The 22818-nt window shown below is 39.7% G+C and overlaps 1 protein-coding gene across 1 annotated transcript in view; it reads left to right on the forward strand.

Moving 5' to 3' along the window:
• The window catches only part of LOC144600937 (shootin-1-like), a 32397-nt gene extending 9799 nt beyond the window's left edge, over positions 1–22598 (forward strand). Inside the window, exons 4-13 of the mRNA XM_078412832.1 lie at positions 2293–2374; positions 4099–4193; positions 4504–4650; positions 6588–6741; positions 8899–9010; positions 14823–14881; positions 15690–15787; positions 19583–19645; positions 21309–21414; positions 22423–22598. Coding sequence (XP_078268958.1) covers positions 2293–2374; positions 4099–4193; positions 4504–4650; positions 6588–6741; positions 8899–9010; positions 14823–14881; positions 15690–15787; positions 19583–19645; positions 21309–21414; positions 22423–22598 — 1092 coding nt within the window. The remainder of the gene's footprint in view (positions 1–2292; positions 2375–4098; positions 4194–4503; positions 4651–6587; positions 6742–8898; positions 9011–14822; positions 14882–15689; positions 15788–19582; positions 19646–21308; positions 21415–22422) is intronic.
• Positions 22599–22818: the final 220 nt, after the last annotated feature.

Consider the following 22818-nt stretch of genomic DNA (forward strand, 5'->3'; position numbering starts at 1 on the left):
TTCTCATTGCACAATACTGGATTTAAAATAGCCTGTTCCCTCACTAGTTCCTTAACACATTGATCTAGAAAGCTATTTTTCATGCACTCCACGAATTCATCTCCCACATTATTGAAGCTAATTTGGTTTGCCAAATTTATATCGATTGAAGTTGGCCATGAATATTGTATTATCTTTGTTATGTGCACATTTATTTTCCTGGTTTACCCTTGCCCTACTGACCATTACAGATTAGGGACACGGCCCTTATACCTTATACCAATGTTTTCTGTCCTTTGCTGCTGATTTTAATGCTTAATTTTCTGATCTCAGTTCCTACCCCTCTACTGCTTTTTATCTCATTTGTTCAATAGACAATAGGTGCAGGAGTAGGCCATTCAGCTCTTCGAGCCAGCACCACCATTCAATGTGATCATTGCTGATCATTCCCAATCAGTACCCCATTCCTGCCTTCTCCCCATACCCCCTGACTCCGCTATCCGTAAGAGCTCTATCTAGCTCTCTCTTGAAAGCACTCGGAGAATTGGCCTCCACCACCTTCTGAGGCAGAGAATTCCACAGATTTACAACTCTCTGACTGAAAAGCTTTTCCTCATCTCCGTTCTAAAAGGCCTACCTCTTGTCCTTAAACTGTGGCCCCTGGTTCTGGACTCCCCCAACATTGGGAACATGTTTCCTGTCTCTAACGTGTCCAACCCCTTAATAATCTTTTATGTTTCAATAAGATCCCCGCTCATCCTTCTAAATTCCAGTGTATACAAGCCTAGTCGATCCAGTTTTTCTACATACGACAGTCCCGCCATTCCGGGAATTAACCTGGTAAACCTACGCTGCACGCCCTCAATAGCAAGAATATCCTTCCTCAAATTTGGAGACCAAAACTGCACACAGTACTCCAGGTGCGGTCTCATCAGAGAAATCAGACAAATTAAATCTACTCCAACTGCTCTTCCATTTTGTCTTTTTTTTTACTAAAATATTTGTATAATGAAAAAATTTATTCTCAACATTAGTCACTTTGTCAGCATGTCTGTGTAATGGCTTCAAAAGTAATTCATACATTCAAAATAATATTTCATTAGCAGTGAATATTTTGGATTCTAGGATTGTGATAGGTACTATACAAACAGAAATGCTTGATATAAATCCTTAATGCAGCTTTTACAATTCACCTGGTCAATTGCATGACAAAAATAGTTATATGTGAAATTGTTCACAGGTAAAATGCAGCCAAATACAATCTATTGATGCAACAAACAAAAATCTCAAATATCATCATTTGCCTCAGCATTATTTTGTAACATTAGATCTTTCATATTATTTCAGGGCATAATTTCTTTTTCTGAATGCAATTTTTAACATTGCAATTCTCCCAACAATTCAGTTTTGAAGCTTTATACTGGGATTGAGATATATGTAGCTGCAGAAAATATTGACTTATTGACATCTTGGAATCATGGCCGTGAACAGAGGATGAACAAGAGCTAAGAGGATATTGAATGTTTTCTCAAGACAGTCCAATTAAGTGAGATAGAGTAGTAACATTATTGATCAGATGCTAAATCCACCTTTTTGCTGATGGTTAAAAGGTTAAAAGCAGGAGGGAAGAAAACTGGTAGAATGCACTAATGAAAGGAGCAACAATTGGTACCTGCTGTTCAGTTGTATCAAAGAAATCAAGCAGAGATTAAAACTAAAATGCTAACCATTGAAGGGAACATCAGTCAGCACCTGAAAGATTAAAGAGGGGTATTAATTCAGTGGACCAATATATAATTTACTAAGGTTTTTTTGAAAAACAATAAAGATAATAAAATAAAATGATAAAATAATCTACAAAGAATTCATTGCAAATCTGGCACATTTAGAAATGCTAAGTATTATTGCAAAGTTCTTCAATGTAAAAATATAAATGGTTTAGTATAAACAAGCTAAGAGATTTTAAAAAAAAATCCAACTACGAATCAACTAAAACAACGACCATTTATTTATTCCAAATAGCAACATGACACAGAGAACAGGTAATGTTTATCCTTGAACCCTCACTGAAAAAAAATCTGGCTTAAACAGGCTGGCTAAAGACAGCATTTGACAAGTATGGTATCAAGGAACCCTGGTAGAACAGGTCAATGGACATTAAATGTTTGGGCTTGTACAAATGACTCGGCATCTGACTTCCCAAATAGTTTTCTCTGTAGAAAAGCATAAATATCTCTAATAGATTTTACTATTAGTTGTTATTTTAGTGATGCTCGTATTTATTGTAATATATATTCCTTTTAATTTTTCCAGTTACAAAAAGAAGAAGAAAGAAACATTGTTCTGGCTACAAAGGTTGACAAACAAAATCAAATTCTAACCAAGTACAATAAAGGTTTTTGAACTTTTAATTCATGTATTGTTCTTGATCAATGGATTGGTAAAAACTGGAGAGAAAACAATTATTCTATTTTACACTAAATTAAATATTAAACATTGAATTATGGTATGGCAATGAGAGAGAGAGAGAGTCTGACAGAATTCTCATCAGAGAACTTATTCAAAGTAGGCATGCCTTGAAGAGACTTCACAATGGAGCATTAAAATGTAGACAAGTAAAAACTGCAGTTGCTGGTTTACAAAAAAAGACACACAGCGCTGGAGTAAATCGGTAGGTCAGGCCATCTGTGGCAGGAAATGGACTGGATATTTCGGGTAAAGACCCTTCTGGTGACCTGACCCAAAATGTCATCTATCCATGTTCTCCAGAGATGCTGATCCACTGAGCTACTCCAGCACTTTGTATCTTTTTTGGAAACCAGCATCTGCAGTTCCTCATATCGCCAATTATGGAGACTATATTAGCATCTGCCCCAATCATTAAGCAGAAAAATGTGCCAGTGCACCAATGTAACCATTCTTCTGACTTCCTCCTTGCATTTATGTTACTTTCTTTCAGAATACACAGACCAATTTCAGCAACATTTTCTCTCCTCAACGTACTAGTTTAATTTTGCAAACAATATGAACTCTTGTACCTCTCCTGACATCCACCTGCATTCCTTGCTAATACGCTAATACAAAACGTTAATTATTATTGAAGAAAAAGTTTAAAAATTCAGCACACTTTTGTAGTACTGTAATAGGTGAGAACTGAAGACATGCTGCAGATATTGGTGCAGAGCACAGCATGCAGTGGAAAGGTCTTGACCCGAAACATCCACTGTCTATTTCCCTCCACAGATGCTGCCTGACCCACTGTGTCCATCCAGCACTTTGTTTTTATGTTCCAGCTTTTCCTTTAACTTATTGATTCTTTATTTTCTATATAGTTGCTGTTAAGATTGAGTAAGGTTTATGTTTTCCTTCAAAGTCGAAAGTAAATCAAACTTTTTCCCTTATTTTGAAAAGGAAGTATAATGTAATGAAAGGTGTGTGTGATAACCCCTCATCTTCATTGTGTAATGAATGAAAAATATTGGACTTTGGACATGGAATATTAAAGGGTGCCTGTATTTTCTCTTTCTCTTGTCATTTTTAGGGAGCATTTTCCTTTCAAAAGAGAATGTAAGAGTTGGATAAGCAGGTTCTGCTCCTCGGGTGGCAATGAATTTGAGTGAGGGAGCTGGACAGTGTCCATCCATTTTCTCCACCAATAAAACCTGGTGCTCCATCTAGTGATGTAAAAGAGAACTTGCTCAAATAAAGCAAACAATCAGGATTATTTATGTATGAGAATCTGGCCTGTTCTTGGGTTTGGATTCAAAGGTGTGAACTCCAACTCAAATTGTTTTTCCAGAATCAAGTAGTATGGTATCGCGGCAATGGAGACGTAAATATTTATTTTGGAGCTTCTTTTCAAACAGTAAATGCTTTAAAAAAAAAATTTAAATAACAATTATTGGAATAGATTTGAATACACCTATTGCATGCAACTAGTGATAATTAGATATCCAAATAATCCCAAAATACCTTTTTTTTAAAACTCAGATTTAAGTGGCACATATTGTACACACTTTAATTTTATCTGCATATTTGAAGCATACTCAGATTCACAAGTACTGTGCTATATTATAATATACTTTATTGTGAAATGTTGATTATTTGTGTTTATCCAAGTTTCCACTTTGGCCCTGGAGGAGTACGAAAGCTTGGAGCAAAGTCTAGAAATGGAAAAAGATCTCCGGGAGGAGGCGGAGTGCTTTGCTCATGAGGTATGAAGATAAACTGGTGTTTTGTGATTCAAAGTGTATCTGATCAGTTAGGGGCACTCCAGTCTGCAGAAAAGAGGTACAATACCAAAAATAGTGGCAGGTATAAATCTGCTCATTAACACATTAGACAAAATAACATTAATATCAAATCAATCCATCTGTACATTTTGTCCGATAAGCAGACTGGGATGGATTTTCAAATGTGGGGAACAAGATATCTCATGGCCTTGTTTTGCAGAAAACTAAAATTGGGGATTAATTTGGTCAGAAATCCAAATGCTCGAATTTAGAAATTATTTGTCCTCACCAGATGCTCGTCGAACAAAAAAAACTGAAACGGCAAAGCCGGGTTCTTATTCAGAACATGGTACCTCACGAGCAGCTTATGAAAGCCCTTGACGAACTTGCAATTGTAACCGAGATAGTGGAGAAGGAGAGAATTCTGCATGAGAGAAAGGTAAGATGCCCACACTCTCAATGGAGATCACTCATGTCATAAGGGAGCACTGTATAATGGAAATATTTATTTTCAAATTCGTGGAATGTGTGCATACTGTGGTGAGGTTGGCTTAGTCGTGAAAAGTCACCCATTGTCAAGTATTGGATTAGACTCGCGTGAAGGCCAAGCTAGGTTAAGATGGTAGATATCTTTTGCCATTGATGTTTGTGAACTATATTATATGTCGAACAGTCAAACAGCTGCTTGGTTACTTTTACTGATACAAATCTTTGTTCAGAGCATTTTCTTAAAATCTGGGGGGGGGGGGGAGTGGGGAGTGGGGAGTGGGCAGTGTGCATGTGCGTGCTTTTAAGGTTTTGATGTCTACAGAGCTAATGCTGTTTAAGGAGTTGCTGAATGGGCTGAATCAAAGTCAGAATGAGCTGGGTGCCTTGAGGAAGGAGCGTATTGACTGTGGCTGCAATTCAAGAGCTCCAAAGATCAATTGAGTGATGTTGCACCCGGCTAAAATTTACTGTTATTACTTCCTGAATGGCAAGCATTGGAAATAATCCAAGGCATAAGAATTTATGGTATTTAGTAACAAACTGACTACCATCTATAACAATAACCATATGAAGTGCTTTGGAAGATTGGCAATGGCCCACATTTGCATCAGTCTTCTGGGCAAACCAGACTCTCTGCAATTTGTACACAGGAAAAGTATATCTATGGAGAAAGCCGCCTTCTTTGCAGTACATTTAGCCCTTGATTACTTCGATAAATCCAATGTCAGGATCCTGTTCATTGACTACAGCTCAGCTTTCAACATCATAATACTGCGCTGGCTGATCCCTAAAGGTTTGGTTCTTGACCTTGGGACCCCCATCTGCATCTGGCTCTGGACATGTTGACTGGCAGACAAATTAGAATTAGTCCTAATATTTCCTTCACCCTCAGGGTTGCGTGCTCAGTTCCCTGCTCTACTCCCTGTTTTATCAACTCCATCTTTAAGTTCACTGAAGATACCACTGTTTTTGTACAGATCTACAACAATGATGAGATAACGTATAGGAAATGATTGAGACCTTTGTGTGATGGTGTCAGGGCAATAACCTAGTTCCTTAATTTCAGCAAAGTGAAAAGGTTGGTTGCTGACCTAAGCAAGGGAGAAGGTGAACACAACTCTGTTCTCATCCACAGAGCTGCTGTAGAGATGGTTGACAACTTTAAGTTCCAAGGCATCTATATTACCAGCAATCAAACCTGATCCTTTCATAGTGACGTAGTGATCAAAGAAGTGCATCAGCACATGTACCACCTTATGAATCTAGAAGATTCGGCATTTCCGCAGGGATTCTCTCAAACTTCTACAGATGCACTATGGGATGCATTCTGATGGGATGCATCTCAGTCTGGTATGGGCAACTGTTTTGCCATATGAACCTACAGAGGGTGGTGAACGCAACTAGCCCATCACATGCTCATCACTTCCTTCCATCCAGTCCATCTTTGCGATGTGTCGATCAGGAAACTTGGATGTGTAGTCAAGGATGCCTGCCACCCTTGCCATTCCTTTTTCACTCATCTACCTTCTGGGAGAAGAGACGTGAGCTTGAAATTCCCTAGACCAAATTTAAGAACAGCTTCTTCCCCACAGTTGAACCAATCATCTCTTCACACCATCTTCAAGAGGTGTGCCATGTATTCTTACTCTTTACTCTACCTCATTCAGTTAATCTATTATTGTTCTTTAATATTATTTTGCACTACTTGATTTTTGCACTGTGTTCTTGCAACATTCTGCTGTTCTGCACTTGTCATGTATTTATTGGTATGCATAGTTAAGGTCATAATTGAAATAGAGGATATGAGATTACATGTGCATAAATACAAGATGCGAGTGAAATAGCACACACAGAAATCTAATGGCAGCCTTTTTTTTGGATTGTAAGATGAAGGAAATGGAGGAACATCTAAATAATTCCAGACTTCAGAAGGAGATAAACTCACTGAGGAAGCAGCTTACACTTTTTGAAGAAGACAAAGATGAACTCAAACTTAAGTGCAAAAAATCTGATCAGCAAGTTAACGATCTGAAACATACCAGTAAGTTGTCTGTGCTTTGATGTAGTATTGATCTGAAAAGCGAGACATGCAAGATTGCGGATCCTGGAGTAAAAACAAATTGCAGGAGGAACTCAGCGGGTTGAGCAACATGTGTGGGGGCAAAGGGTAGTCGATGTTTCGGGTTAAGATCCTACACCGTAACCTGATGCAGTTTCTAAACGTAAAACATCAGTGATAGGTTTTTAAAGATGCATTTCATCTTTGTATACATTGAACAGATCTAACTGGAATTCTTGGAACAATTTACAAAACTATCTGTAAACCTAATTTTCTGACAGCTCTCCTGAGAATGCATGAGGGACTTTTTGTTTCTTGAAAAAATGAACTGATCCTAAATTGCAATACCAATATAAAAATGTAGCAATTTTTCCAATTTATTCTGGTTTTGTGATGAAGTGGTATTTTGTGCTTTCCATAAAATACTTAATTTATCTGCTTTTATGCGTTATGAAACTGCGATTTGCATTTATATTGGTTTTCTCATGTTCAGGCAAATATTTTTGAGCTTTTTGTAATAAGGAAGAGAAGGAATTGGGGTATATACACTTGAGCAGTTGTGAAAAGTGGAGAAGATAAGAGAGGGAATGTAGGTACAAACAAATCAAGAAGTGTGCCGGCAAGCCAAAGGGAAAATAGCTACAAGGAGATAATTGCCTGGAGAATACTAAATGGGCAAATGAATGGCCAAAATTTATAGAAGAAAGGGAACAAGCAACTTTTTAAATGGAATTTTGTATGTATGCAGAGAACATAGTTGTATACTGATGAGCCAAAACATTATGACCTGATGAACCAAAACATTATGAGCACCTGCCTAATATGCTGTTGGTCCTCCGTGTGCAGCCCCATATGCAGCAGGGTGCGATGCACTGTGTATTTTGACATATTCCTCCCGTGACCACCATTAAAACTTTCTGACTTGCGCCACAGTAGACCTTCTGTCGGTTCGGACCAGACGGGATAGCCTTCGTTGCCCTCGCGCATCGATGAGCCATGGGCGCCCAGCAACCTGTCTCCGGATTGTCTCTCCTCAGACCACTGTCGGTCAGTACTCACCACTGCTGACCGGGAGCATCCCACAAGCCTTGCCATTTCAGAGCTGCTCTGACCCAGTCGTCTGGCCATAACAATTTGGCCCTTGTCAAAGTCGCTCAGGTCTTCACTCCTGCCCATTTCTCCTGCATCCAACACATCAACTTCAAGAACTGACTGTTCACTTACTGCCTAATATATTCCACCCCTTAACAGGTGTCATTGTAACAAGATAATCAATGTTATTCACTTCACCTGTCAGTGGTCATAATGTTTTTGCTCATCGGTGTATATTAGGATAAACCGTGACAAGGAAATCAGTGCTAAAATTACACTTGTTAAGGCATAGGGAGACAGCATAACTAGAAGGGCAGAGATTTCAACATCGAGCAGCTCGCAGTCTCGGGTAGAGACTGATGTCGGGAAGCTCCAAAGTCGCAGGAGGTTCGACCAGCCCCGACCCGGGCTCTGATCGCCTGGCGCGGGGAGCTGAGATCCCCCCGATGTGGGAGCTTGATTGCCCCAGCACAGAGAGCTCAAGCGCTGGCAAGATCGCCCCATCAACGGAAGGCTCGAGGCTCCCGACCGGGGGAGAACAAAACACTCATCGTAACTGAACTTAAAAATAAATTAGAAATGAGCAAGTTTGAAAATTTAGAGTAAGTAAGGAGCAGTAAAAGGGGGATCTTGGAAATGGTGAAAGGCAGAAGAAATGGAGTGACAGTGTGAGGTGAAGGAGTCAGAATGCAACAGGAATAATGAGATATTAGAATGATTTTTTTGAATATACTAGAGGAAAATAAAACTCTGAAGGCTAGAAATCACAAGGGAAAATTGCTGAAAATACTGAGTAGGTGGAATGGGATTAGTTTAACCTCCAGTTAAGGAAAGAGTAAAGGGCCTCAGATTACCCTAATGGGAATTACAGAGTGACAGGACAGCAGAGGGTGATAATTTTGTCAACTACAAAAAAACTCACTGCACTGATGACAATCTAAGTGTTGTATCTTGTGAATAAATGTAAAAATGCTCCTATAATTTTCTATGACATATAAGTACTTGTAAGTACTTAAGTAATTTTGAAGTCTGGTACTTCTGTTACAGTTGATGAATTTCAGAAACGTATCCAACAAGCGGAAAGCTCTACACCACCACCACCACCACCTCCACCAGCTCCACCTCTTCCACAGCTAACACCATCTACAAATCCACTAAAGTAAGAACAATGCTTACATCCACATCTTTTGACATACAAACATTTAAGTCTATGAAGTTGGCATGGTTTATAGTGCTTCAGATTTGTAAAGTCAAATGCTAATCTTTGAAAGATTGCCACCAATTTAATAGAGTACTAAATGCCCGGGTTTAACATCTCATACATTACCCTTACTTTTCAATGTCGATGTGATACAAATGGAATAGATACAGGCAAGAGAACTTCATGTGGCTGAATATATCAGCCAACTGCTCATTGGAAAGCATCTATATCGCAGGCTACTAGTGGGTGGAATGATTGATCTGACAGGTAACGGCTGAACCAAACTCTGTTTTTTGATATCGCTATTGGCAGAGAAGCTACATACAGTAATTCATCTCTGTATAAACTTTGGCTTATTTCAAATCCCATTTTATAAAAACAGATTGCATTTACATGGCAACTTCATCATAACAAAATGTCCCAGTGCACTGTACCTTTTGAGTGGTATCAAGTAAAATTTGAATAATTTAATGGGATGTGAGGACAGGGTATCAAGCATTTGATTGCAATTGGGGGTAATAGAGGGATTGAGAGATGGAAAAGTCTTGGCAGGAAATTCTAGACCTCGGTCACAGTAGGCCTTGCCTCCAGTGCTGAAGTGATTAATAACAGAAATGATTCAGAGACAATGATTGACCAAATTCAATAACTTGGAGGACTATTTGATTGAAGAAAGTACTGAGCCTTGGGGACATTTGATTGCACAGTATGTCCAGAATATAGGCTATCTGTTCTGTTTTGTTAAATCTTTTGATATAGTTGAGAAGCTGGGAAGATAGTTGAGACTTTATACACTATAGAGGTTTATTGAGAAGCGGTCTGAATATTGATTTCTCTAACTTCAAGTAACCCTTGCTTTCCCTCTCTCTCCGTTCCTCCCCCATTCTAGTTTTCTGACTAATTTCACTGTCCTGATTAATTTTATTGTTTGTATGCCTCATTGTCTCCTTCCCCATAGCCAACAACGAACCATTCCATATTTCCTTGACCATCGTCTGCTTTGATCTGTCGTTTTCACAACGTCCTTTCATATCTCTAGTTTCCCTTTCCTCTGACTCTCAGTCTGAGGAAGGGTCTCGACCCGAAATGTCACCCATTCCTTCTCTCCAGACTTGCTGCCTGGCCCGCTGAGTTACTCCAGCATTTTGTGTCTATCCTCAGCATAATATAACATGCTTATTATACGAATAATGAACTATCAGCTAATATTCAGCTGATGCATGCATAAAAATAACACATTCTTTACATCATTTGCTACAGTCGGGAAACATTTGCTGTTCTGCAACTTCGAGGTCTTCAGACAATAATGTGTGGGTATCTTGCTAACAAAGTACAGGTTGAGGTATCTGTGACAATGTAGTTACAATACGAGTCTGCATTGCTGGTGGAGCCCTTGCCTATTGTGGAAAACTGTATACTGGCAGCATAAGTTGGATATTTGTTGATTTTCAATATTGCTTCCATCATCTGTTGGTGTCATGTTTGGATAGTTTATGTACATCCTCCTCACAAATTTTCAACCATTCCCAGGGCATTTTACAGGTGGAAAAGACTCCTTGTTACAAAATTATTCCTTGAAAGAGATCGGAGCACACAATTCGAAGCTGATGCTCTTAAACAAATCCTCTGGATAGTTGCAATGGTGTTTTGTGGATGAGATTTCCAACTGTCCCAGTTCAATGTAAAAGTTTATTTGGCACTTTCTCCCCTGAGGTTAGTGGAGGCTAGATCATTAGATACATTTAAGGTGGAGAAGGACATTTTTTTTGAAACAGTGAGGAATTCATAGCTATGGGCAACTGGTACAGAAAAGTTGAGGCCAGCATAGATTACAATACAATACAATACAATACAATACAATATATCTTTATTGTCATTGTACAGGGGTACAACGAGATTGGGAATGTGCCTCCCATATGATGCAACAAATTAATTAGCTAGTCAGTATTAATTTAAACAACCCAATGAAACAAATTAGAACAGTTTAAAAACAGAATAAAGTGCAAGTAGATCTGTGCCGGTTCACTGTGCGATGTGACCATCCGGCTCAGCAGGACCGGTTCATAGCAGCTATGGCCCTGGGGATGAAGCTGCTCCTGAGTCTGGAGGTGCAGGCGTAGAAGGCCTTGTATCGTCTGCCCGATGGTAGAAGTTCGAACAGACTGTTGCAGGGGTGTGATGAGTCTTTGTGGATGCTGGTGGCTTTTCTAAGGCATCGTGTGTTGTAGATGCCCTCCAAGGCTGGTAGCTGTTTTCCGATGGTCCTCTGAGCTCTATGGACTACCCGCTGAAGAGCTTTCCTCTCTGCCTCCGTGCAGCTGAGGTACCACACAGAGATGCCATGCGTTAGGATGCTCTCTATGGTGCAGCGGTAGAAGGTCATCAGCAGCTGTTGGGGTAGACCAGACCTTCAGTGTTCTTAGGTAGAACAGTCGTTGCTGTGCCTTCTTGACCAACGCAGCAGTGTTATTGGACCATGTTAGGTCCTCCGAAATGTGAGTGCCCAGAAACTTGAAGCTGGACACTCTCTCCACACTGTCCCCATTGATAAAGATTGGGGCGTATTCCCCGTTGTGTGACCTATGGAAGTTGATGATCAGCTCCTTGGTCTTGGTGGTATTTAGGGACAGGTTGTTATCAGAGCACCAGTCCGCCAGGTTCTGCACCTCCGCTCTGTATTTTGTTTCATCACCGTTGGTGATCAGTCCGATCACCGTTGTGTCATCTGCAAATTTGACAATGGTGTTGGTGTCGAATGCAGGAACACAGCCGTGTGTGAATAAGGAGTAGAGCATGGGGCTCAGAACACAGCCCTGTGGTGTGCTGGTACTCAGGGTGATAGTGGAGGACAGGTGCGGGCCCATTCTCACTGCCTGCGGTCGCTCCAGCAGGAAGTCCAGGATCCAGTCGCATAACGACGAGCTGAGGCCTAGCTGGTGGAGTTTGGTGATGAGCTTGGTGGGGATGACCGTGTTGAAGGCAGAGCTATAGTCAATGAATAGCATCCTCACCTACATGCCCTGTCTCTCCAGGTGATTCAAGACATTCTGAAGAGCCAGAGAGATGGTGTCCTCTGTGAATCTGTTTGCCCTGTATGCAAATTGATGTGGGTCCAGTTAGGCAGGGATGCTGGATTTGATGTGTGAGAGGACCAGCCTTTCAAAGCACTTCATGACCATAGGAGTTAGGGCAACCGGACGGTAGTCGTTCAGGTTGGTGATCTTTGCTTTTTTCGGCACCGGCACTATGGTAGCCGACTTCAGGCACTTGGGGACCGTAGCTGGAGATAATGACAGGTTAAAGATCCTGGTGAATACCTCAGCCAACTGTTCAGCACAGTCCCTAAGTACCCTTCCTTGAACTCCATCCGGGCCTGCAGCCTTGCGTGGGTTGACCCTTTGCAGAGCGCGTTGTACCTCCTGTGTGCTCAGTTGCAAGACCAGTCCCTCCGCCTCGGCTGGGGTTCTTCCACTCAAGGTGGTGTTGCCAGTTTCGAAGCGGGCAAAGAAGGTGTTTAGCTCGTTGGTTAGTGTGATATCACTGTGGGGGCAGGCAGGGCTGCTCTTGTAGCCAGTGATGTCCCTGACATCCTGCCACATGCTTCTGGTGTCCATGGTATTGAAGTGGTCTTCCACCCGTTGTCTGTGGGTGTCGTTGGCCCTTTTAATACCTTTGTTCAGGTTTGACCTGGCAACACTGTATGTTGAAGTGTCACCAGATTTAAAGGCATTGTTGCGTGCCCCCAGCAGGTTCTGTACCTCCTTATTCATCCAGGGTTTCCGGTTTGGGAACATCTTTATTTCCTTGTCCTCCGTGACATTCACCACACAACAGTTGATGTAGGAGAGCACAGTGGATGTGTATTCCTCCAAGTCTACCTCAGAACCGCAGGTCGCCTGTTGTGCAAACAGGTCCCAGTCGGTGCGATCAAAGCAGTCCTGGAGTTGTAGGGTGGCATCCTCGGGTCATATTTTGACCCTCTTAATTGTAGGTTTGGTCTTGCGGATGAGGGGTTTGTATGTGGGCAGTAGAAGCAGTGAGAGGTGATCGGATTGTCCCAGGGGTGGGCAGGGGAGAGCTCTTTAGGCGTCCTTTATGTTGGTATACACTTTATCCAGCGTGTTTGAGCCCCTGGTAGGGCACTGCACATGCTGGTGGAATTTGTGGAGCGCGGCTCGTAGGTCTTATTGATCTTATATGATCTTATTGGTGGAGCAGATCTGAGGGACCCGTTGGCCTAAAAAATAAGAAATGCGTATCTCCTTGGGCCAAGGTCAAATTATTTAGAGGCTGGAGACTTGAAAGTTGCAAGATAACATGGGAACGTGATGACTCTTTGCTTGCTGACCCAGAACAAAATCTACTAACATCCTCTGCAATCGGTCCATTTTAATTCTCCTTCCCATTCCCATACTGAATTTTCTTTGGCCCTCCTTCTCTGTCAGAGTGAGGCCACATGCAAATTGGAGGAACAGCACCTCATATTTTGCCTGGGCTACTTCCAACCCAGCAGGATGAATATTGATTTCTCTAATGACCCCTGCATTCCATCTCTTTCTGCCCCTCTCCCACCCAATTCATCCTGTCAGTTCCACTGTTTGCATCCATATATCCCTTTGTTATCATCTCTTCCACAGCCAACAATAGACAATTGTGGGCTTCACTTTACTGGGTCATTGATGCTGGCTCTGATTTGTTCTGAACTTTTTCATATCTCTAGTTTCCCTCCCCCTGACTATCAGTCTGAAGAAAGGTTTCGACCTGAAACGTCACCTAAGACTTCTCTCCAGAGATGCTACCTGACCCGCTGAGTTACTCCAGCATTTTGTGTCTTTGGTCCATTCTTTTACTTGTGTATAATTGTATTTATGAAATAATATGACTGGGCAGCATGCAAACAAATCTTTTCAATTTATGTTGTTGCACATGACAATTGTAAACTAAACTATCCCAAGGAGAGACAAGGAAATCTATCCCCCCCCCCAATACAATCCGTCTGAAGAAGGGCCCCAACCCAAAATCTCGTCTGTCCATTTCCCTCCACAGATGCTGCCTGACCCACTGAGTTCATCCAGCACTTTGTGTTGAGCTAAACTATTATATTTTTGGTGCAGAATTTAGAATAATATAATAGAAAGATGTCAGGTTTCTTAACATTGCCGCCTTAAATAGATTCAGCACGGAAACAGACTCTTCGGCCCAGCTTGCCTACGCCATCGAAGAAGCTCCATCAACATTAGTCCCACCTGCCTGCCTTTGGCCCATACCCTCTGGAATATTCTGTGCTTCCAGGTGGAACCCAAACAAGCAACATTTGATTGTCAAAGGGATATTTGCCATTCAGTTGTTCCTTCTCTATCTTGCTGTGTTTCCGTGTGTCCATGTCTGATTTTTTTAGCTTCCCCAAATAACTGTATTATGACAGATATCATTCAGTTATTAACGGGATCATTATGGCTAGGAAGAAACTGCAGATGCTGGTTTACACCAAAGATAGACACAAAATGCTGGACTAGCTCAGCGGGACAGGCAGCATCTCTGGTGAGAAGGAATGGGTGATGTTTCGGTCAGACCCTTCGTCTGAAGAAGGGTCTCGATCCGAAACGTGTCTCATTCCTTCTCTCCAGAGATGCTGCGTGTCCTGCTGAGTTACTCCAGCAATTTGTGTCTATCTTCAGTTCATTAAATGGATGAGAGAAGTAAAATGTCTCATGTTTTGGAGAGTTACTTTAATGGGAGTTTAAGAGCAAGGTGTACATTTTTTCAACAGAAATCTTATGATGATCATTTGTAAAAAACAGAAAGCATCCAATTTGTCGCAGGAATCGGGTGAGACCATCAATTAAGTATTACAATTTTATACAGTTCATTGTGGGGTTAAAACAAGTTAAATGTGATAAAATACAATTCTGATCAGAAAATGTGTAACCTTGTGATGTCCAGTAGTTGACAGAATTAGTTATTACTAGACCAAGTGGACCCGTTGGGCCCAAACCTCTCCTGCATTGGTGCAGCACCCTCTCCTCCCCCTTCCCCCCCACCCCTCTCCCTCCCCTCTCCCCCCTACCCCCCTCCCCCCCTCCCCCCTCCCCCCTCTCCCCCTCTCCCCCTCCCCCTCCCCCTCCCCCTCCCCCGCCCCCGCCCCCTCCCCCTCCCCTTCCCCTCCCCTCTTCCCCCTCCCCCTCCCCCTCTCCCTCCCCCTCCACTTCCCCCATCCCCCTCTCCCTCCCCCTCTCCCTCCCACCTCCCACCTCGCCCCACTCCCCCCCTCCCCCCCTCCCCCCCTCCCTCTCTCCCCCTCTCCCCCTCTCCCCCTCTCCCCCTCTCCCCCTCTCCCCCTCTCCCCCTCTCCCCCTCTCCCCCTCTCCCCCTCCCCCTCCCCCTCCCCCGCCCCCGCCTCCTCCCCCTCCCCTTCCCCTCCCCTCTTCCCCCTCCCCCTCCCCCTCTCCCTCCCCCTCCACTTCCCCCATCCCCCTCTCCCTCCCCCTCTCCCTCCCACCTCCCACCTCGCCCCACTCCCCCCCTCCCCCCATCCCCCCCTCCCCCTCCCCCCCTTATTATCTTTGGATGATAAAGATACATACAAGTTACATGTGTCCATTTTTTTTCAAACCATTACTTTCCCAACCTTTTAAAGGCGGATCCTTGGATGGGGTGAAGAAACAAGCAGTTGATGAAATGATGGAGAGAATTAAGAAGGGAGTTCAGCTTCGAAAAGTTAATTATCCTAACAAGGTAATGGTCTTGCTATAATTTTATTTTATTTGGAGCATAATGCATTCCTCTTCCTTTTGAGAATATGAAATCTATGCACACCATCCTCAAATTAGTGAATAAATATTTGTGGTTGAGGAACCCTAAATCAGTAATTTAATACATGGACATTTGTAGAGTTAATAATATGTCTCCCTGTGGAATGGGGAAATTAAATCTTGTTGATTTTAAACATGGAGACTACTAAAAATAGAGCAAATGGGTATCCTGGCTGCTCGTTCCAATATAAAGAGTTGAGTTTATTAAAGGGTGGCACAGTGGCACAGCAATAGAGTTGCTGCCTTTCAACGCCTTCAGCGCCAGAGACCCGGGTTCGATCACAACTACGGGTGCTGTCTGTGCAGAGTTTGTATGTTCCCCCCGTGACCGTATGGGTTTTATCTGAGATCTTCGGGTTCCTCCCACACTCCATTGATGCACAGGTTTGTAGGTTAATTGGCTTTGAATAAATGTAAAATTGTCCTGTGTGTGTGTAGGATAGTGCTAATATGTGGGGATCGCTGGTCGGCGCGGACTCGGTGGGCCAAAGGGCCTGATTCCGCGCTGTATCTCTAAACTAAAATAAACCAAACCAAAGATTAGGAATAGTTTAAGTCAGCATTTACAGCTGCACTTTAACTTTGATTTGTCAACCTTATCCCTTGTATTTCGACAAATGTTTTGGTTTTTGCATTTTACACTCAAACAGCTAGAGGTAGGAGGAACCAAAACCCCGAGCTCCCAACCTTAGAACATTATATTGCTTCTTATTTAATCCTGGCTGTCTCAATCCAATAAAATTGCTTATCCGTCTATTTGCATAATTTTGATTTATCATATTCTTAATAAATACATTATGCTTTTATTATCTGATTTCTAAACTGTTGCTTAGTTCTTAAATTCAGTAACATATTTGAAAATTCTTTCACAAAGTAACATGTGCGTCCCACATCTGTTTGTAGTTTTTTTCAAATGTACAAGTTTACTTGTATGAAATAAACTTAACAGCAATAATACATTTGTTTAGTTCTGTGATTATCACTTCATTTAAGACTCTACATGTTTTAAAGGACATTGTGAATTGCAGATACAAAAATAATTGTCACTTCTATTGTTTTAATTTATGGAAAGGGCTTTCACGGGTGTTCATCTATCTTTCTTCCATTGCCACCTTATTCTAACAAAACAATGCTGTATATTTAATTCTTTTTTTTAAATAAATATTTTTATTAAACATAAGTACATATTAATAAAATATACTTATCACATACATTCGTAATATTATTAATATTAACAATTATGTCTTACATATTTCTATACTTTTTTTCTTTTTTTCCAGAGAGGGAAAGATAGAGAAAAATAAAATAAAAATAAGAAATCCAAATTGGAGAAATGAATGGAGTATTAAAAAAGTTATCTATCATTGGAGATATATCCATGATTTATTATACATAATTCTTCCTCCATTCCATTATTCAGGCCACGGTCAGGTCCTCGCACCAAGCCATTTTGACCCTTTAAATATGCAATAAATGGAGACCATATTCCTCTGAAAAGATTCAACCTGTCCATTAGTACAAGTCTCAATCTTTCCAGATGAAGTGTCTCCGACATTCCTGTAATCCACATTTTAATTGTGGGGGATGTAGGACCTTTCCAGAATTTCAATATTAATTTTTTCCCAATTATTAAACTATAATCAATAAAAATTCTTTGATTCATTGTTATTAATTGATCTGTTTCTAATATTCCCAGTATTATTAAGTTTGAGTCAGGGATCAGCTTCATATTAACAACATTCGAAATTATTTTAAATATTTCTGTCCAGAATTTAGTGATTTTTTCACAGTTTGTGAATATGTGCGTTAAGTTAGCTTCCAATTGCTGACATTTGTCACAAATGGCAGATATATTTGGAAAAATACTATGTAATTTAGCTTTTGAATAATGTAGTCTATGTAATATTTTAAATTGTATAAGAGAGTGTCTAGCATTTAGCGAACAGTGATGTATGTGTTGTAAACTTTCATCCCATATATCAGGTCTAATAATTTGACCTAATTCATTTTCCCATGATTGTCTATATATTTCTGTCCTTGGAGCATCGTTTTCCAGTAAAATATTATAAATATATGATATCAATTTTTCTGTATTTGGGTGTTTATTCAGACATTCATCTAAAATCTCTGTCTTTCTATTTCTAATTTCATGTGTATTTGCTTTTACATAATCTCTAATTTGTAAATATCTAAAGTAATCTTTTGAATGTAATCCATAAATTTGTTGTAATTCTTGAAATGAAAGGAAAAAAATTTCCCTATAGAGATCTCCCATCTTATTAATTCCACAGTTTTTCCATTGTAAAAAACCTTTATCTATCATTGAAGGTTTAAATGTGATGTTATTTACAATAGTAAGAGCTAGTGGTATACATTCCAATTTTAATGTTTTCTTTATTTGTTTCCAAATACGTATTCCACTATCTATTATAAGGTTTTCACTATAGGTTTTCTTACTTATTTTATTATTGGCGAATAAAATCGAACTAATTTCAAAGGGCAAACAATCTTCTTTTTCCATTTTTAACCAGGTTGGTTGTTTATCTGTCTCTACTAACCAAAAGTTAATATTTTTAATATTGACTGCCCAATAATAAAACGTAAAGTTTGGTAGAGCTAGACCTCCATTTATTTTTGGTTTACATAAGTGTTCTTTTTTTATTCTATGGCTCTTATAATCCCAGATAAAGTTAGTGACTATGGAATCAATCTTTTTAAAAAAGTTTTTAGGAAGATATATCGGAATCATTTGGAAAAGATATAATAATTGTGGAAGAAAAATCATTTTTATTGCATTAATTCTACCTATCATTGAGATTGGTAATGTTTTCCAATATAAAATATTTTTATTTAATTTATTCAATAAGAGCGGAAAATTAGATTTAAATAAAGAATCAAATCTTTTTGTTACATAAATTCCAAGATATTTTATTTTTTCGTTTGCTATCTTAAAAGGAAATTGTTGTAATATATGTAGATTATTTACCCTTATCGGCATAAGTTCACTTTTATTCCAATTAATACTATATCCTGAATATGATCCAAATTCAGTTATTAATTTTAGTAAATTTGGAATACTAATTTCCGGGTTTGTGATATAAAGTAATACATCATCCGCATATAAAGAAATTTTATTTTCAGTATTCGTTGTGTCATATCCATATATTTCAGGATGTATTCTCACCCGTTGAGCTAAAGGTTCTAATGCAAGTGCAAACAATAGTGGGGATAAAGGACAACCCTGTCTGCAGCCTCGAAATAGATTAAATTTATTTGATAGTATTTGATTTGTTATTATTCTAGCTGTTGGATTGGTATATAATAATTTAACCCAAGTGATAAACTTCTCTCCCAAATTAAAAAATTCCATAACCGAAAACAAATAAGACCATTCCACTTGGTCAAAGGCTTTCTCCGCATCTAACGAAATAATTACTGTCTTTATTAATACCTCTTTTCGAATATATAATATTATATAATCGTCTGAGGTTATATGAGGAATATCGTTTTGGTATAAATCCTGTTTGATCGGGGTGAATTAGTTTATTAATAACTGTGCTTAATCTTTGTGCTAATATTTTCGTTAGTATCTTTTGATCAGTATTTAAAAGAGCTATAGCTATATTTAATTCTGAATGGTTTTGAGATTTCTGTAGCTATTAATCAGTTTTGGACTTCATTGATTTGCTTTTGGTTACATTTGCATATTTGCTTCTAGACTCCACTTACTAAGAATGCACCTCCAGAATATAATGCGCTACGGGAGCTCAGAGGAATACTGGTAAGTCCTGAATTTAGTTCCAATTTACCTAATATCTTTCTCTACATCCTTTAGGTTCCTTTGTAATTGCATAGCTATGTGAACAACATATCCACCAATTCCCTGCAGACACCATTGTCAAAAAATACCTGAAAGTATTCTGGAGCAGTTTGGCCCCTTTTTTTGTTCAACATGTGGCATTTCCACTCTTTAATTGGACTTTTATTGTTTTCCTCACGTAGGCCACTATTGCAGGGAACAGGAAGTAGGATGAAGTGGCCTCAGTGGGATAACTATCGGCTGTGTATTGATCCTTATAAAGCAACATAATCTGCCTAACCAGTCTAATTGAGAGAGTTGACCTAATGGTTGGGAATAAACAAGGTAAAGAGGATTATAGCCCTTGCCTGCTGGATGCACAGATACTTTTTATTAGGTTAGGACTCTGAGGTGTTGCCACAGTCCAAATTGATTCATGCTCTGCGCTGTAAATACTGACACTAATAGGCACATCTTCCTTCTTTTGATTGTGAGCTGCAGCTTGGGGAATAATCCATCTCAAAAGCTGCAACATTGGAAAACACAGAGGCAAATCTCTGAGTAACCATTAATAACAGCCATTTAAACTCAAAATGTTCCATTTTCCTTCCCTCTGCAGTTTTACACAGCATTGGAGGAAATCAGCAGGTTACACAGCATCTGTGGAGAGAATAGACAGACGACATTTCACATCAGGACTGGAGTCTATCCTTTCCTCCCACTATTGCTGTCTGACCCACTGAATTCATCCAGCACTTTGTGTTTTAATTCAAGGAGGGGGAATGCCAGCCATGACTGGGTCATGAAGCACTCTAACCTCCGTGTCAGTGATTTGTGTGCTCAAGCCTCAACTTCAGAAAGTTAAATACAGTAATATTCATGGCTGTCACTGCCAGAGCAGCTGAGATAGGTTACACTTTAAATTTGAGGTCCCATCTGCTTTCTCAGCTGGACATGAATAATCACATGCTACAGTTTTGAGGAAGGTCATAGGAATTGGCCAGCAGTTATTCCGCTGTGAACATTGACTGGAACAGATTAGTTGGTCATCACCACCGCTGTTTGCGGAAGCTTGCTGTTGGTTGCCATGTTGCCTACATTACCGCAGTCTGTACACTGGCCTTTATTGGCCATAAAGCTTGGCACATCCTGAGATGATGAGAGAACCTCCATAAGGTGAGTTTAAGGGTTGCATCGAACACATTACAAATGACTTCCACCAGCCTTTAAAGGAAATAATTTCAAGTTCTTATTCAGGATTGTTCTTTGGTAATCAAATGATTTTTTTTTTCCATCTGGATATCAGATGAGGAAGGAATTGGGATTAGCTGGGAAGCTCCTTCTGGCTGACAAGAATTTCACATTAATTTCACGTTAAAGTTCACTTTAATCATCTCTTCGGACTGAAGAAAGGTCCCGATCCAAAATGTTGCCTATTCATGTTCTTTATAGATACTGCCACTGAGTTACTCCAGCATTTTGTGTCCTTCTGTGTAAACCAGTACCTACAGCTCCTTGTTTCTACAATACTATCAGGAACCAATGCTACATAACTGATTGAGAGATGAAGTAAGGTATCTATGATGTTATGTGCTAACTTTAAGTTATTCATTTCTGTGACAAACTTATTTTCTATCTCTTGAAGAAATCTCATAAAGATGGAACGTTGGCCACCGTTACCCAGGTTACAAGAGAAAATGAGCTGGAAAGAATCTTATGTCACAGAAAGGAAATAACAGAAACTAATGCTGGTACAAAGTTCTCAATGGTTTTCTGCTTATAATCAATAGCTACTGCTCCCTTTAAGAGCCCCTAACCATTTGGTCAACTGATCATTCCAGGAGTAAATCCATTTCATTGCAGTAAATATAAAAATGAATCCTTGTTTAGGGTTTCTTTAGTTCTTGTACACTTTAAAAACAAATCTGACATTAGTTTTGGAAATACCTTGTATATATCACAATAAAAATAATGAATATTAAAGTATTTGGAACCAGATTTTATTAATAATTATGACAAAAATCTGGTTCCAAATACTTTAATATTCATTATTTTTCATTAAATGTTTTATTTTTTCAAGTACTAAAATATTAATAATTATGACAATTTTAGTACTTTAAAAAATAAAAAAATTTCATCATTCATTACATTTTCAAAATTAGCTAACTATTTCAGAAACAACTTGGAGAATAATATAGAGCAAAGTTTTTTTTCCAGATGTACTTCTAGTAAAGCAAAAGAGCAGATTTTCATAATTATAATCATACTTTATTAGCCAAGTATGTTTTGAAACATACGAGGAATTTGATTTGCCACACAGTCATACCAATAAAAAGCAACAAAACACACAAAATGCATTTTAACATAAACATCCACCACAGTGACTCCTCCACATTCCTCACTGTAAAGGAAGGCGAAAAGAAATCCAATCTCTTCCCTTCTTTGTTCTCCCTCGGTAAGTCCACGGCCCCGTGGTGGGACTCAAAGTCAGTCTCAAGCAAAGCCGCCAGCTCCATGATGTTAGGCCGCAGAGCGACTGGAGATACGATCCGGAAAATGATCGCATCTGCGGCAAGGTAAGAGATTGAGAAAAAGTTTCCCCCGACCCCCTCCCCCATCCCCCACATAAAACCAGAGAACATTAACACAAACTTTTAAAAACACACTAAAAAGACGAAAAGACAGACTGTTGGCGAGGCTGCCATCGCTGACGGCGCCATCCGGTGGATATTTTAATACAAATATTATTTTTCTTTCAGATCTACAACACAAAGCGATTGATACATCTCAATGTGTGGCTGCCTTAAGCTCAGGAAATATATTAAGCAGAAATAACTTTAATCGGGGTTCGAGTTGGAGGGAACGAAGCAAGAAAGTAAATTCAAAGCTTTCAGATTCCTGCTCAGTTCCAAATCAAAAGAAGGAGAATGACTAATCAAAAGTTAAACATTTGTGAGTGATACTTGTATGCATTTGAGATCTTTTGAATTAGCCTTACAGAATTGGAGTTGTTGATTAGTTATTTTAGTTATTTTTGTGGCTTTAAAGAAAAAAAAATTCAGATACACCTCCTTTGGGGGAAATAGGTGGCTATTGACAGCCTGTAACAAACCACAATCATCAGAATTTCTTGCTTTTAGGTCCTTCCATTGTCT

This window comes from Rhinoraja longicauda, chromosome 16 (assembly GCF_053455715.1).
Source record: "Rhinoraja longicauda isolate Sanriku21f chromosome 16, sRhiLon1.1, whole genome shotgun sequence".
NCBI classification, from domain to species: Eukaryota; Metazoa; Chordata; class Chondrichthyes; order Rajiformes; family Arhynchobatidae; genus Rhinoraja; species Rhinoraja longicauda.